Source organism: Centruroides sculpturatus, unplaced genomic scaffold (assembly GCF_000671375.1).
Source record: "Centruroides sculpturatus isolate CEXI.00-Female unplaced genomic scaffold, Cexi_2.0 scaffold854, whole genome shotgun sequence".
NCBI classification, from domain to species: Eukaryota; Metazoa; Arthropoda; class Arachnida; order Scorpiones; family Buthidae; genus Centruroides; species Centruroides sculpturatus.
The window spans coordinates 4,632-21,302 of NW_019385409.1; the positions used below are offsets into that span (position 1 = coordinate 4,632).

Below are 16,671 nucleotides of genomic sequence, written 5' to 3' on the forward strand. Positions count from 1 at the left end.
CCTCTAGCCAGAATTATTCAAACCACGGTCCGCACAGAACACCTCAGATGGCTAGAGGCCATATACATTTGCCTTAACACCCTCAGGAATAAGCACTGCATTAACTTCAAACAAGAAATGAAGATATCAACAGCATGGGAAGCCTTCCTCAATAAAACTCTAAAGCAGTGTTTCTCAAACTTTTTTGTCAGGTGGCACACTTGAAATTATTAAAAAAAATCACGGCACCCCTATTATTATTATTATTATTTATTATTTTGCTTTTTACGGTTAGTAAAGATATGAAGGATGAGAAGACTTTGAAAAAAATAAAAGTTTTTTTTATTAAAGTAAGTAGGTTTATTTCCAAACAATACAAAATCATTCAAAACAAAAGTTATTATTATAAAGGTATTTTTTAATTTTTTATTTAATTTAATACTTTAATTCAATTATTTTAAGCAATTTTAATTTAATTATTTAAAAATTTCGCGGCACCCTTGTGGCGTTCTTGAGGCACCCTAAGGTGCCGCGGCACCCGCTTTGAGAACCACTGCTCTAAAGTAACAACATACGGATAATGCGCAAGTCTACAATGACGCCATCGGTCACACGTTCCAAAAAGTTTTCCAAAACAACGGTTAATTCTGGAAATTCGAATTCATATAGGAAATTCCATAGTGTCTGAAGAAGAACCACATTAGGTTCGAAAACGTTTGCAAAGTCCTCTGTATTGGAGAAGAAGAACGCCGGTTACAGGCAGTGAAGTTGGGTAATTACTATGGTTGTTGAAATGCTGAATATAAACTGGGTTTGCTTGCAAAACCTCCGCGGGCGAAGTCGCGGGTAACAGCTAGTATCTAATAAAATGTTTAAAGATTAAATTAATAAAAGTAAACGAACAGTGTCGAACGTACTTTGAAACGCTGTCTAATTAATAAAAATTTAAATAATTAGAAATGTGAAAAAGCCTTATATGTATCAAATTATGAATTTTAGAGTGATAAGTAAATCAGATTGTATTCTTGTTGATAGTGAAATTTAAAATAAAAATTTGTCTTTGACGAATCCCTCCTTAAATGTCTTATACTAATGCCACGCCATCGTTGGAAACCAAACAATAATTTTTAAGAAGCGTGCCTCGCTTGTAATAATGGTAGAAGATATTTACAACGAAATTCTGTTCCTAAATTTTTTCATTTCCTCCACATCTTGAAAAAATTCCTGCAATAAAACGTCAGAAAGAAAACCAACATCTAAAGACCCTATTTCCGAAGCCTGTAAAGATAAAATATGAAGTGTCGGTCTCTGGTCATCACACGTTTTGTCCAAGGTGCGTGAAATGTTAATTTTAACGAGACGGAAATGTCAACAACCACAAAAGAAACTTAAATGTAGCAGACAGTCTAATAAAAGAAATCCAAATAAGATTGTCAATTTAAAAAACATTATTCAAACGCTTTCTAAATCCGATGCTATAATGATAGAAAATAACTTTAATGCGCTGCTTCGTCATCTATTAAAACATCGGCTTTTTAGTAATGTAGGCAATGAATATCATATGCTGAAATTGATGAGGAATCTTTTGGTTCTAAAGATGGGTGAGAATGATGACAGATTTATTAAATGCCAATATTTTATTCAGTTATATAACTCACGGAATAAAGAAAGTCTTCGTGTCTGAAATAAACTAAAATTTATGGTATTGAATGATGGAGACAAAAAATGAAGCAGCGCAGACATTAAGTAGATCTGTAAGTAATGCTTTTATATTTTGTAACGAAAATTGCATAAAAGGCTTTAATACTTTTCATGCAACTGTTGAATTCACATCGAAAGTAAATGACATATTTGACCCACTTAATTCTTGTCACCCAATGGGGAGATGGACAAAGAATCCAGTCACAAACAAACAAAAACCAATGTTTGGAAATTATTAACGAAAGAATTGATTATTTCGGTAAACTGGATGATTGTAAAAACTGTCCACTTTTTAAAGGAAGAAGGAAGTTTTCAATAATTGGTCTAATAATTGATTTTAAAAATGTAGAACAAATAGCAAATCAATATGTTTGGAGTGAAAACCATTATTAAATTATCTTCTCACAAAAAATTCAGCCACGATCACATTGAGTTATTTTTTTCTGCAATTAGAAATAGAGGTGGTAACAACAATCCCACAGCATTGCAGTTTAGATCAGCATATAGGAAGTGTTTGTTTGCCAGAGTTTTTCCATCTCCAAAAGCTAATAGTCAATTAAACTGTACAGATATCTTTTCATTTAGCATTTCTAATAAAAATATATAGAAAAGTCACATTTACATAATAATAAAGATACAATAAATAATCTGCAAAATATTTTCAAATTTGATCATTTTTAATTGCACAATATGAACCACTAACACATTATTCTGAAAAGGTAATAGAATATGTTGCTGGAAATATTGTAAAACTGCTAAATGTTTTTCTTTCGTGAAGCTTTTGTTTGGAAATAAAACAAATTTAACAAAGGAGAGCTTAATATTCATAAAATATCAAGGTGGTCTATATATATTCCCTCAGATAATGTCATAAAATTATGTTTTGTTGCTGGAAAGTTGTCAGAAAAACATTTCCAGTAGGAAAAAACCGGGAAAAATTGGATTATGAAGTCGTAATATGATACAATGGATTTAATTCCCATATTGTAGGTGTAAAAGTCCTCGCCGCTTCGAGTGATAGTGGATTTTGTCTAGAACCTTCCCCAGGAATGGCAATAGACTTATTGGTCTGTAAGACTTTGGTCACCTCGTAAGCGATGAAGTGATGGTCACTACAGCTTTCTGCATCAATCGTTTCCCACTCCGAGGTAATTCTCAGCATAGCCCCACTCACAATTGTGAGGTCAATCAAGTTCTTGTCTACAGCAGAGGAGAAGGGAGCAATCCTGAACGGATTGCTACTTTTCACTTTCCCCGGCTGGATCGTCTATTGGGGAGCCCCACAACGAGTGTTTAGCGTTAAAATCGCCTGCCAAAACCACCCCATCACGAGGCAAGACAACCCTTTCGAGTTCAATCAGAAGGCCGCCGATATTGAATGATGGTGGGCAATAACTAGAGACCGCGGCTTATGTAAAGGTGGGCGACCGTATTTCTACGGCCATTACGAATCGCGAGATGTGGATGGCATACGCATCGACGTTCCCCTGTTTTAATACAACGGCAGCTTACTCTCTTCAGCAAACACACACCATTATAGTGATAGATCACTAACCTTTCCTTGTACTTGTACTTGGAGCAGGATGATGTCAGTTTCCTGCTTGAATACCTCTACCCAAAGTTCGGCAGTTGCAGCGCGGCACTTTTCAGCGTTAAACTGTAATATCCTGCAGCCACGTCTTTCGTCCTTCTGATTATGTGTGTAAGAAGAATCGAACAAAAGCTACGTTCCATTATTTACTGACCTAATCAGAACTATTCTAGTTCCCATGTGTAACACGGGCAGCTGGCACTCGTGAGAAGTGACCGATACCCAGCTGCAGGTTAAACTTTTTATTAACCTTTGCGCAATTAATGCACTTAGGCGTAGTGGCCTTACATTCCTTGTAGGAGTGGCCATCGGCACACTTGCAAGAGATCTGAGCCGTCGCCGAACAGCTCTTTGCTACGTGATTGAACCCGTGGCATCTGTAGCACTGGGTGATACCTAGCTGTTCCCTCACCCGGTTGCATGTCCACCCAACATTGAGTCTTCCCTTCTGCAGGAGAATGCGGTAGACCATCGGGGAGGCCTCTCTTTTCCTTTAATGGGAAACGGGGTTGCAGGTTACCAGTCTGCATCTCTAAGCTATTCTGCGTGAGGATTGTCTCCACCAGACATTCACGCTTAATGTCCGGGCTGACATCGAATAGAACGACCCTCGATCAGTGCTTTTGGGGTAGTCGGCAACTGATTGCCTCTCGAAACACTGATGAGTCCTCCGTCAATTAATTTGAAAGTCTCGCGACGTCCTGACTAGCAACCTCTATCAGGACACTGTTGTTTCGGATGCGACATTTTTAATTCCGACTCCCAACTTAGCCGTATTAATTAATGTTTGTTTTTATAGGGACCAATCATGGTCGCTATTCATCGTATCGATCTTAGCGTTCTTAGGGTACACTAAGAGCATATGCTCAGTGGTCTGCACCCTCTTTGGTTTTTGCAACAGCCCACTGCCCCTCTTGACTTTGCTTCGAGGCCGGTCGGGCTGCAACAGTCGCGTAGGACACGCAACTTTCTGCTGCTGCTGCTTTAACTTTTTCTACTGCTGGCGGAAGCATGTTGGGCAGTTGTCAGTTGTTCATGACCTCTCTCAAAATCTTGTTCTCAGCCCAGAGGAGACAATCTCAACCTCCTGGGCATTCAGAATGGCTGCAACCTTACTCAAAAGGTTGTAAATGATCGCACATGTGGCCTTCTGACACCAGCTGTCAGTCTTTGTGAGAAGCTCTGTTAGCTCGTTATGGACACCATCAAGTGCGGCCCAGTGATCCTGAACTGTCTTGAGTCTCTCTTGTATTTCTACAGGTGCCGATGACGGTGTTTCAGTAACTGCCGGACTTTTCTTCCCGGCTGTCGCTTCAGTAAGGTCCTTTTTTTTTTAGACGTACCCTTGCTTTTGGCCGAGAGTTTCCCCTCTTTCACGGTCACTGTAGCCTTGGCAGGTTCCTCGGTTGGCTTGTTGTTGGACGATTTCCCGCTTTAGCTTTAGTCACCTCTTGCCACTTTTTCTTACATTGTTAGCTGGAGCAGCCTTCCAGAAACTCTCCTTGCTGGAGGAGGCAGTATTAAAACATCCCCGTGTTCAGAGTCGGAGTCCGAATCGGAACTACCGACACTAACGGGGATAGACACTTTGAGAGCGGTTGGTCCTTCTGTTGTGCGCTCTTAGGGTTGATCATTGGTGGGCTAGCGTTTTTGCAAGACCCACCTCTCTAGCAGTTGGGTGCTCCCACTGCCTCTTTCTCTCGGTTGGTGGCCTTCATTGAGTTGTCCCCACTTGAGTTGATATGCACATTGGGTGCACCTGATGCACTACTAACACATTCGCTATTACCCATTATTGTCACCATTAAAATAGAGAAAAATTTCCTTTCACGGTTGCTCAAAATCCGTTCGAGAATCAGAGTATGCGTTTAAGAACCTCCCCACAAGTGGTTTGGCTTGCTGCCAGAATAGCTACCCATTTAAATGGCCACCTACTCAAGGTCGCCCCATCATCCCTACTAGGAAACCTTTCTGCTTCCAGTTCTCCAGGACCATATACAGCTATCCAACGCATCGTCAGGCCTTTAAGCACCGCCCCACCCTCAAGACTTATGGGAAGTTGGCCCTACGCCGAGGAGCGGCTCTTCCAACTGCCTGTCACAGTAGATATCAGTTAGCAGGATGCTGTAATCCACTACAGGCGCTATCCCCCTGGCCACCAGCAAGGCTTAGGTAACGGGAGTACGACACCTCGCTCCGCTGGCTTCGGCATGCAGGTCATAACCCCTAGGCCAGCACTGGCTGTGCACAGCCCAGTCTTCATCCTGAGAGACTGATTTTCCTTTATCAGGCAAAAAACTTTACGTGGCTTGCGTTCCCACGGGCTTAGGCAGGATCAACTGTATTCGACCGCCTTCTGTGTTCAAACATCAGTCCCATGCCATTGGGGCAGATGCGGGAGTTCGCTTCGAGTCTCTCAGATTCCAGAGGGTAAGGATTGTCAGATCCATGACCTCCAATCTCTGTACCGACACGGGAATTGAATGCAGAAGTTTCGGCATCCTCTGTAGCTAGTCAGGGACTTCATCTGCTTGTAGAGAGAGGACGACTATCATCTATCTACAAGCAGATGCAATAACCGTCGCGAATAGGGTGACTCGAGACCGTTCCTCCAAAGCGGAGGGTCCCTACTACATTTCAGCAGCGTCCCTGTCAAGTGAAGCCATACACCTGGGCAGCAAGTGCCTATGCTCCCATCGATAGGACTGCCAACTTGCGTCAGACAAGTCCAATCGACTACACTCCACTTATCTCATCCAAAGACGAGACATCCCTGAGAATCCTGTTAGTAGCAGCTACAGCGATCATCTTCCGGCCCCGGACTTACCGAGGGACTGTTGGCCCTCGAAACCGGAGAGAGTAACCGCCGTGCCTTGACCGTACCAGTCTTCCTTCTGTTTTGATGTGAGTCTGCATACTACTATGCCAAATTGCAGCTCTAGTCGCCATCCGTCCGAACAGGGATAGGTTCCAGTTTATGGAGATGTTAGAAACCCTGATGGAGGCCGCGGATAGGGACGCTGCACATGAACAGCAAGCTTCATTAAGGCCTGGTACACAGACCCAAGGCTCACGATACTCTGACACCTATGGAACCTTAGGCCCGGGTCTAAAGACTCTATCAACGGCCGAGACCAAGATGGGACCTTCGAATCTTCTATACCCGCCGCTTCTCGCCGCTAGCCCCCCGTCACGTGAAGGCCGGTTCCTTACCTCGGAGGGAGGTCCGTCCGGATATGTCGGGTCTCGTCTCTCACCACCCGGCCGCCCCATTGTGGGCCTTGCTGAACCCATAATGGACTTTCTTAAAGAGGTCCTCTTAGTGCCACAGGGCAGAAAGAGTTTTAAAAAATGCATTTTAATGGAATTCCTATCAGTCAATATAAATGTACAATTTATAAATCTTATTTACATTTGATTTTTTAGAAACAATGGCTTCGTTTAGCACACTGTTAGTTTCAACCGAGCGAATTTATTGTAGCGGTAACTATCACATAATGGCAGAGAATCTCAACGATGAATTGCGAGTTAATACGCGAGATCTTGGAGCTACGGTAGCTTCTGGTTGTTTCTAATATCTTAAAGACATTCCACGAAGTAAATTCTATTCTAATGATTTTACATTCGCAATGTTTACAGAATTCTAAAATGAAAAGCTTATGTGACAGATGATGATACTTTCCACACAAAAACTTACCTTAAGAGTACTCGAGGATAAATATTTTTACAATATATTACATATATAGTGCATGACATCTTAAAACACGTAACATAATCAAAACATACAAGTTACGAGTAATATAACGTTTTATTGTTAGAGTTTTAAGTTTTGTTCCCACGATTTGAGCTTTTATTAAATTAAAAATTACATTAAACGTAAAAAATACTTGGATTTAGTTGTTTGTTTCGCTGATGATCTAAACAATTTCGAACATTGTATCCTTTTCACCCGTTCTAGGGTTTTACCCTTTACTTCTGTTTTCGGATCCTCAACTTTCAAATCCTCAAATTGCATTCTACTTTGCATTTGATTTACAGGTCCTGGCAAATCTTCAATACTGCAATCGAGTCTCCGCTAGTTCCTCAGATATCCAACGTTACAATTAACTTTGGAACCCGCACGTATATCCTACTCAACGTTGAATGTGTGCCGAGATCTTGGCAGATCCTTGAACATTGCATTAAACTATAAATTTTAGAATTTTCAACTTTGCATTCAATTTCACATTGTCTTATATATTTATTATGAAAATTGTATAATATTGCTTAATTGTAAATCACGAGAGAAGGCACTGTATTATTCGCTCATATTTCTTCAAAACATATAAAATCGGTAAAAATAAATGATTGAATGGTGAACACTTGAAAGCCTAGACACATAATTGATATCTTTGTAATTTGTAATGAGAATTAAGTTTTGAGCAGTGTTTATATTGAAAGATGTCGATCAAAATCAAAATACGACTTGCACTTGTAATTATGGTTCTTTGGCAGTTTAATTCAAGGAAGTTTGAACATCTCACTCGACATTTTATGTATGTACACATTTATATACAAGTTGGATCAAAAATCAGTTAATCATCTTCAGTATTTGCATAAAACAGTGGGTAACTGAATTTTGGACCACCTTGTATATACAATACATTCCGATAATTTCTTAATAATTTCACTATTAAGAATTATAAATGAAAGTTATACTAAGTATAAAATAAACGTTATAAAAGAAGATATTTTCTATAAAAATATTTAAAACATTTGAAGCTCGTCGTCCCAATGAACGATGGACGTCATGGCTACCACGTTTTCTGTACTCCAAGGTGCAAGATCGGCCTTTACTTGGGTGTGGTTTTCTGTAATATTTCTCGTTACCATTTCAGATTTTAATGATTTCTGACACTTATGCTTGCGACATTTTCTTTTATGTTTAGTAATATGATTTTCCGTTAAGTTATTTTGCAAACTGTCCGTATCGCTGCTACCGTATTCCACTTGTTTCCTACGCCTGTTCTTCAAGCTTCTTCTGAAAGCTGACGTTAATTTCCTTTTCGGTTTCACGTCAGAAAGTACTCGAAGCTCCGTGTTTTCTGCATTTTGAATTCTAGATTCTTCTTCGACGTCTTCTTCGATGATTCCGATTTTCGTTCTATGAAGAAGGAGTTTCCTTTGATGGTGCTTTTTTAATTTAATTTTTGCTAAGTCTTTTTTGGCAATTTCCATTTTAAAATCACACACTGCAGTGTTAAATTCTGAATTTGTTAAATCTGCAATGAGGACTCGAGACTTGTCTTCGATGATTTCGTCTTTTACATCATTCACAAATGCTTCGTTATCTTTACCATTTCCATTATCTAAAGTGGGTTTATCCGCTTCTTCACTCGCATTAGTTTCGAGTCTCGATGGTGAAGACGGAGGTGGCGTTGCGGCACTTAAACTAATATCTAAGTCGTGAGCAAATACTAATTGATGCAAGGCGTCGCCTAGTCCGTCTTTCACAATGGGAGTTCCGACGGCTTCGTTTTCTGATTCGTCACTTCGTATTGCGTAATGGAACTTTGGAGCTAGGAGATTAGCTTGAGTGTGGAATTTCTGATGAACACCGTCTGCTGTTCCGCCGCACTGCCTAATTTCTTGTACGATTTTCTTTCCTATTCTCTGTAAAAATAAGAAATTGATACAGGTAAATGTATTATTCAAAACTAAATAAAAGTAAATAAAATAATTAAACCCGATACATCCTATTGACACCATCTATAATGATTTCTAACTTTTAAGATTTCTATCTAGAATCCTTAAAGCAATTGGCTCGCACCGGTTCTGACAGGTTTGGTTCCTTTCTCGAACCTTCGGAGCAGCGGAATGATGATCGGATGGCCAAAAAGTACTGTGCATCAAATTTCCTAATTCACTTATTCACGCTTAATTCACAGCGGAACCTGGTTTCAGCAGACACTTAAGCGGATAAAATCTATCTCGGATTTCTAATGCATTTCTAATTACCTTAAATATAGAGTGGTTAATAAAATAAGATGATAACCAGGACCGTACTTACGTACAGGCGCACGGAATACAGCCTGGACACGCAAACATTTAATTAGTTTTAACAAAAAGTAAAAGCAAATTTCTTGTGTAAAAATTAAATATTAAACTGACGTGAGTTGCATCGAGTAAACAAGTTTGGAGTTATTTTTCAGACTAGTGTCGTTAAGAGGCCCCGCAAGAGCTTAGTGCTTCTGGTCAGAGAAACGTAATATTAGAAAATGTTTAATTTTTCAAAATTTTTACCTTCCAATTCATTAGAGCGCCCTTTCTTTGCTTGGCTTTCGTTTTAGCTTTACTTTTAATAACCATAACGGCCCTCTGCTCCATAGTACTGTCGTTTCCAGAATCCAAGCTTATCGAATAACTTTCCAAGAATTCCTTAGCTCGCTTTTGATCGATGGCACGTTCTAAAGCCACTACGATTTTAGCCCACTGAAATTGGAGAATTTCACTAAAAATGTTTCAAAATATTTTAAGATATACTTTTAACCAAGTACCTGTCTCATCCATTCTCTCTCGGATTGAATGATCACTTTACAATAAGTATTACCCATCATGGCGATCAGCATATTCAATAAAAGAATGGGCATGATAACCATAAACGATACAAATACTAATCTCGTCATCATGTGATAATAAGTTTGCCCTAAATCGCCGTACTGTTTTATAAGAAATGATAGTTAATATCGAGTCAAAAAATCCTCTATTACATTAAAACAAAAGGAACTTGCTTCGTAAAATCCGAGAGTCATATGAAAAAGTGACATCCACGTTTGAGGAAATGATTCAAATCTTTCGTTTTTCGACGACTTGAATAAGAAAAAGAAGGCTGAAAAATATAAAATTATTATTAATTAATTAAGTAGTAAAAACGGCTACAAAGTCCCTAAACATTTTAATTAAAAATTATGTTCCCTCTCCATTGTCTGTACGCCTTACTCGCTATGGCAAAATCTATTTTCAATTCGCACTAATAACATTTACGTTTTATACATCGTTATTTAATTTTACTGTTTAATTTCATTTAAGAAACGAAAATGTGCCCAATTTCGTTTCCCTGCTGCTATTCAACCTCCTCCAATGTAAAAAAGATTCTAAAAGCTTCTTCTAGTTGTCATTCATTCTCAATTATTTTTTAACAATAAGTTAATAACAAAATTATAAAAAGTTTAAGGAAACGCTTTTTATTCACACAAATGCACTAAAAAGTAAGCCCACCAGTGTCCAGTGGCCGAGCGGTCCTCGTTCCCCCGAACACTGGGAGTTCGCCCCTCGGCCACTGGAGTTTTTCGGGTTTTCTCCACGTCCGTAACGCCTAAACAGGGACCAGTTTTCCTTAAAAATACTCTCGGAAGGCATCCCCATAAGAAAGTAAAACAACGGCTTTTGTAGTATACTTGGTACTATGCGGCCAAAAAAAAAGCATGGAGCGTTCGTGTTTAGAAATATCCTTAGTTATACTTTGTATCAATTGTTACAGGCTTTTCATGAGGGTGCCGCGATTTTATTTTTGGTCGCATAATACCAAGATTAGTGTGAAAGTTAAAGAAAACTGGATTTTACTTTTTAAAACATTTACAGTAGGGCGTCGATTATCCAAATCAATTGGGGACTGAGATTGTTCGGATAACTTATTTTTCGGATAACCGATTATGTACGAAAAAATATATTAACCTAGTCCGTGTTGAAATTTTTCTCCGTTGCGTGTCGCTTTGCGTTGAATTTTCGTCGATGTTAAGCCTAACGTAAACTTTTTAAAATAATAATCGTGGCTATTATTTCATTATTTTTTACAAACAAAATAAATATATTGAAAAATATAAAAACAAAAAAAACTATACTTCAGAAGTTGATCTAGTATCAAATATATTCGATTCAGCAGGACATACACACCTCAGAAAAACACCACACAAAAGTGCCATGCTGCCAGCTAAAGCACACACACCAACAAAAAAAATCTTTCTTCTTTCTTTCTTTCTTGTCTTGTTAATATAGAGACTCTAGCCTGTTGGCTTTTTCTCCGAATTACTCCGCTTAGAAATTAGGTAAAGCGGTTGGTGCGGTGAACGAAATGCTCCAAGATTTCGATATGTTGGCGAGGAGGAAGGTCGGTACGAGGCCAGTATATCGGAGTTAATGTACGGACGATCGTGAGGTCCAAGGTTAAGAGACGACCTAGCTCTTGGCGGCCCGTGTGTATTGCGGGCAGACAAGCCAATAGTGGACGGAAGTTTCTGGCGAGCCACAGTGGAAGCAATCTGGCGAGGCGCATTGGCGTCGAGAATAGGAAAGTTGTGCGAGGGGGCCGTATCGGTTCGAAGTCTAGCCAATAGGGTTTCTGTGTGGCGAGACGTGGCGTGATGGTATATCCAAGGGACGAAAGGTCGGAGATGATCGCGAACTTTTCCCCGAAGAATAGTATACTAGGGCCGTGTTCAGTAACGCAGAACACCTAAGTTAGAATTCTGAGTGGCTTAGTGGGCGGAGCTAAGAATACATAAAAGAAGCTAGTGGTGGGAGGAGTCAAGCAGTAGTTAGAAACGAGTTCAACATTGCATCAAAACTAGACTTAGCAAGAATTCTTCGTTACTGAACACGGCCCAGGTATCTGTGTAGTTGCGGATGATCGATTCCCGCATCTGACGTATGAGGTCACGTGCCATGAGAGGTCTCCACCAGGAGCCGATGGGAGTGGCATGACTGGCGGCTTGGTCTGCCGCTTTATTTATGTGAATGCCAACGTGACCAGGGATCCACCCGATTTCAAGGGGTGTTGGGTGGGAGCTGATAGTTGCAGCTAGGTCAATAATAACCTCTGGAGAGGAAAAATTAACGTTGGCGCTGAGGGATATTACCTCAGTTAAGAGACAAAGTAAGTGGATGGCGGTGGAGTTTGGGAGAAAAATCGACGGAAGCGCTTTTAGTGGCGGAAAAGAATAAACTCCATATGACTGCCCAATGTTCAAGGTAGTCCAGGGCTAATTGAGCTTTGCGAGCTGCTTGAGAAGGCCTAGTACTCGAGGTGAGAATGTATAAATCGTCCGCGTAAAGGACGGCAGTGACATTGGGGGAAGAGCGGTCCAAAGGTCCGCCATGTATAATGTAAAAAGAATGGGGACAAGAACGCTCCCTAGGGGACACCTTGGATAAGGCGTTAGGAGGTGATATCGCCCCGCGCCAACGGACGCGAAAAGAACGATGTAATAGGAACGATTTAAGCCAAGACAAGAGTCTCCCTCCCATACCGAAAAATTCTAATTTAGCTAGGAGTCCTTGGCACACAGAGTCGTATACCCCTTCTAGGTCGAGTGCGACTAGATACACCCAGTGCTTTCTTGCACGGGCCACAGCTATATGGTGGTGTAACGTAATAAGGGCCTCTTCTACCCCTTGGTAGGAGAGAAAGCCAAAGTGGTGTTGATGGAAGATATCAGAATGAAAGGTCCATTTATGGATTCGATACAGGATCAGACGTTCGAATAGTTTTGCGACGTGAGAGGTAAGAGAGATCGGCCTATGAGAGGCGCATATCATCGCTGGGCGACCCGGTTTAATGATCGGAACAACGGTAGAAGAGGTCCAGTCTGGGGGGCAGGACCCTGAGATCCAGAGGTCGTTTAAGAGATTGAGGACGGCCGAGAGGCCTACATTTGGGAGGATCCGTAAGGTGTGTGCGCTTACGCCATCTAAGCCTGGTGTAGTGTTCCGAAGACGGTGTAAAGCCCGGCGGAGTTCGAGATGAAAGGGGGAGTCGTCAAACTTTGGGGCCCCGCAGCCGGGGATCATCAAGGGGAGCAAAAGTGCCCCTTGGGCGGGTACGCCCAAGAAGGATGCAAAGGCTCTCGCCTGCTAGATGGGAATAAGTAGGTAGTCGGTCGTTTGGATTATGTGTTGGGTGGCCGTGATCGCCTGCGGGGATCTCAGTCGACGGATGATGCGATAGAGTGTGGATGGAGAGGGTGAAAGGCACACAAACGACCCCACCACTCCCGACGATCCTGACGGGTCTTCTGACGGAGTTTCGCTCCTTATTGTTTATATTTATCCTACCAGGAGTGAGACGCCCGCCTGCAGGAGTAGTAGTAGTTTGACACATACTGATCACAAAATTAATTTTTTGAGTAAATTACTATCGAATAAATTAAAATTACAAATAAAAATTTGTTGAATGAAATTAATTTTTCGATCACAAATCTTAATTAAATTAATTTTATTTTAACAATAAGACAAAGTTTAATATATTCTTTCTAGTTACAGTCGACCCCCCTATAACACTGTTGATAATTCCGTTTTATATGAATTCCATGTTGTACGATCACTTAGATAAAGTTTAATATATTCTTTCTAATTACAGTCGACCCCCCTATAACACTGTTGATAATTCCGTTTTATATGAATTCCATGTTGTACGATCCACTTAGATTTTNTTAAAATTACAAATAAAAATTTGTTGAATGAAATTAATTTTTCGATCACAAATCTTAATTAAATTAATTTTATTTTAACAATAAGACAAAGTTTAATATATTCTTTCTAGTTATTATAAATTTTTATAATAACTATAAGTAATAAATATATTAATTTGCAATAATAATCATTTCAGATCAAACGATCAGCAATAATAATTTTAGTATTTAGAAAACTTCTCAATTGTTTTCATAAAATATCTTGAAAGTTTTTCTATCTATCCACCTTTAAATAAAAATACATTGTGAAATGATTTAATAACTTTTGTAAATTACTATGTTAATCCAACCAGTTATACCCGATGTTTTTATCTATAAAATTTAATCCACGAATTTTTTTGCTAGTAAAATTGATTTTTCGCCTATAATTGATACTTTTTAACAGAATCTATATAAATGTCTATTACAGCTTCTATAAGACTGTGTAATGCTTTTATGGCCAACTGTCGGTAAATAATTTCGTGCCCTTTCACTCGAAATCTATTAGAATCGCATTCTGTAATTTTATATAAATAAAAATTACGATTACAGTAGTATTATTTTATATTTAATAAGAAAATAACGAAAAGATTTCATACATAAATATTTTTTACTAACCATATTGAATGTTTATTGATATAGCAAACGTCTTGTCTTCCTATTTTTCATATTATAACACCATTATATTCAATTATTTCATCCATTTTATCAAAATCTGTAAAAATATCATTTTTAAAATTTATATTGTAATTGACTCGAAACGAAACTTATGTTTTTAAAATTAAAAAAATTTAGTTACTGAAATGAAATGAAAGTAAAAAATTATAAAGTATAAGAATTTAGCTCATATTGTACAATAGCAATAATAATAATATTAAAAAAGTGTCTTTCTTCAAATCAAATTTAAACTGTGTGATCAAACAAACTCATTAATATTTGAATTACTATATTGTTTATACTAAACCATAATTTCTTTGAAATAATATTTATTTAAGTGATAAACTCTAATTAAAGATATTAAACTTATAAAATGAAACTCTAATTATATACATTTTTTTTATAAACTCACAGAAATTAAAACACCTTAATTTNACTAGTATTAGCAATAGAGACATATGGCTTACGAAGGAGTGGTTAAGAACGAATGATCTAGTGATGACCAAAGCAGACAAAACTAGACATTTAGTTGTCATGAAGAGGCATACGTTTGACAAGGAATTACATGCTTACATCAAAAAGACCGAATGTGAAATTGTTGACGACAAAATAATTGGATCTTTGGACAGAAGGGTGAAGAAGTTAGAACGCTCAAGTCTCGCTGCCGTTTTGTCTTTTCTGAAGAAATGTCACAATCCAAGTTCAGGAGCTCCAAGATTCTTTGCGTTTGCTAAGACGCACAAAACCGGAAATGAATTAAGACCAGTGATAGAGAAGTGTAGGGGGCCCACCTTTATCTTAGAAAAAAGGCTACATGAATATTTATCCTCACAACTAGAAGATGATGGACTGGTGGCAAAAGATCCTCTTGTCGTAGTGAAGGAAGTGCAAAATATTTCTTTAATGGAAGACGAAGTAGCGACCGTTTTAGATTATGAAAGTATGTATCCTTCGGTAAGGATTGAATCATGTATGGAGGCATTATTGGATTTCATGTACAACAACAACCCTCAGTTGCTTGGTTACACCCAAGACCTAGAGGAACTCGCTAGCCTGGTATGCTATCAATCTTGTTTTACTTTTTGTGGTCGAATTTACAGACAGAAAAGAGGGGTTCCGATGGGAAGTCCCCTCTCTGGAATTCTTTGCGAGTTAGTAGTTAGAAGATTAGAAAGAGAAGTTCTACGAAATTTTAAGGAAGATGTCATACATTTCGTCAGATATGTGGATGACATTTTTATATTATGGAGAAATAATAGCAGGATACATGAATTTTTGAATAGAATCAATAATAACAAAGATGGTCTTAGATTAAAATTAGAGCAAAAAAGTTCCTTGAATGTGCACTTCTTGGACATTAATATCAAGTTCATGGGAGATCATTTGTCCACCAGCGTATATATTAAACCTACTCACACCCCGCTATATATACCAGCACAGTCCATGGATCCATATCGATATAAAATGGTCGCATTTCAAACTTTGATAAGAAGAGCCTATTTGTATTGTGATAGAATCGGTGACAGGAATAAAAAAATTGACAGAATATTGCAAGTAGCCCAGACTCTAGGTTACAAGAAGAGCACCATTGTAGGCTTACTCAAAAAATATGAAAGGAACAAAGAGAGAAAAAGCTTAAATACCGCTTCCAATAGACGCTTGAAGTTTACATATAACAGTAATTTGAACAGTATTATGAAAGAAGTCGCTAATAGGAAACAAGCAAGAATGGTTTTAAAAAGAGCCCCAAATTTATATAAGATACTAGCTGCAAGGACCCGCTTCGCTGGTTTTTATTTGTTCGTACATTTGTATGTAATATAGTTTTTTTATATATATAGGCCTATATAAAAGACTGTTTTTCTAAGTAATCTAGAATCTAGCTGCAAGGACCCGCTTCGCTGGACAAAAAGTAACGATAGTGAAGATTAAGATAATTACATTATAGCCAATCTTACCCGTTTTCACAAAATGCAAGAATTAGGTCTCCCGTTTCCAGACGTTTCCTGAGAATTTTTACATGAGCATAAAAATATGTTCGATTTCCCGCAAAAGCGCAAAAAACCTCCTGTTACGCAGGAAGTGTTAATATACGCAGGAAGTGTTAATATAAAGCGGCATCTTGCATGCCGCTTTATATTAACACTTCCTGGTCCCGATTCTATTTCTGAACGTCTCCTGTTCACGTCCAGTCAAACGAACTATTTTCAACGTTTCTGGAACGTTTACGATCGTTCTATAATCGAACCAATATTCGAA

The 16,671-nt window shown here is 38.7% G+C and overlaps 1 protein-coding gene across 1 annotated transcript in view; it reads right to left on the reverse strand.

The window, feature by feature from the left end:
• Window positions 1-7,066: 7,066 nt before the first annotated feature.
• The window catches only part of LOC111638652 (transient receptor potential cation channel subfamily V member 6-like), a 26,706-nt gene continuing 17,101 nt past the window's right edge, over window positions 7,067-16,671 (reverse strand). The window contains exons 12-15 of the mRNA XM_023384399.1: window positions 10,042-10,139; window positions 9,808-9,969; window positions 9,554-9,742; window positions 7,067-8,923 (exon numbers count right to left, since the gene is read on the reverse strand). Of these exons, the coding sequence (XP_023240167.1) occupies window positions 8,018-8,923; window positions 9,554-9,742; window positions 9,808-9,969; window positions 10,042-10,139 (1,355 nt within the window). The 3' untranslated portion in view covers window positions 7,067-8,017. The remainder of the gene's footprint in view (window positions 8,924-9,553; window positions 9,743-9,807; window positions 9,970-10,041; window positions 10,140-16,671) is intronic.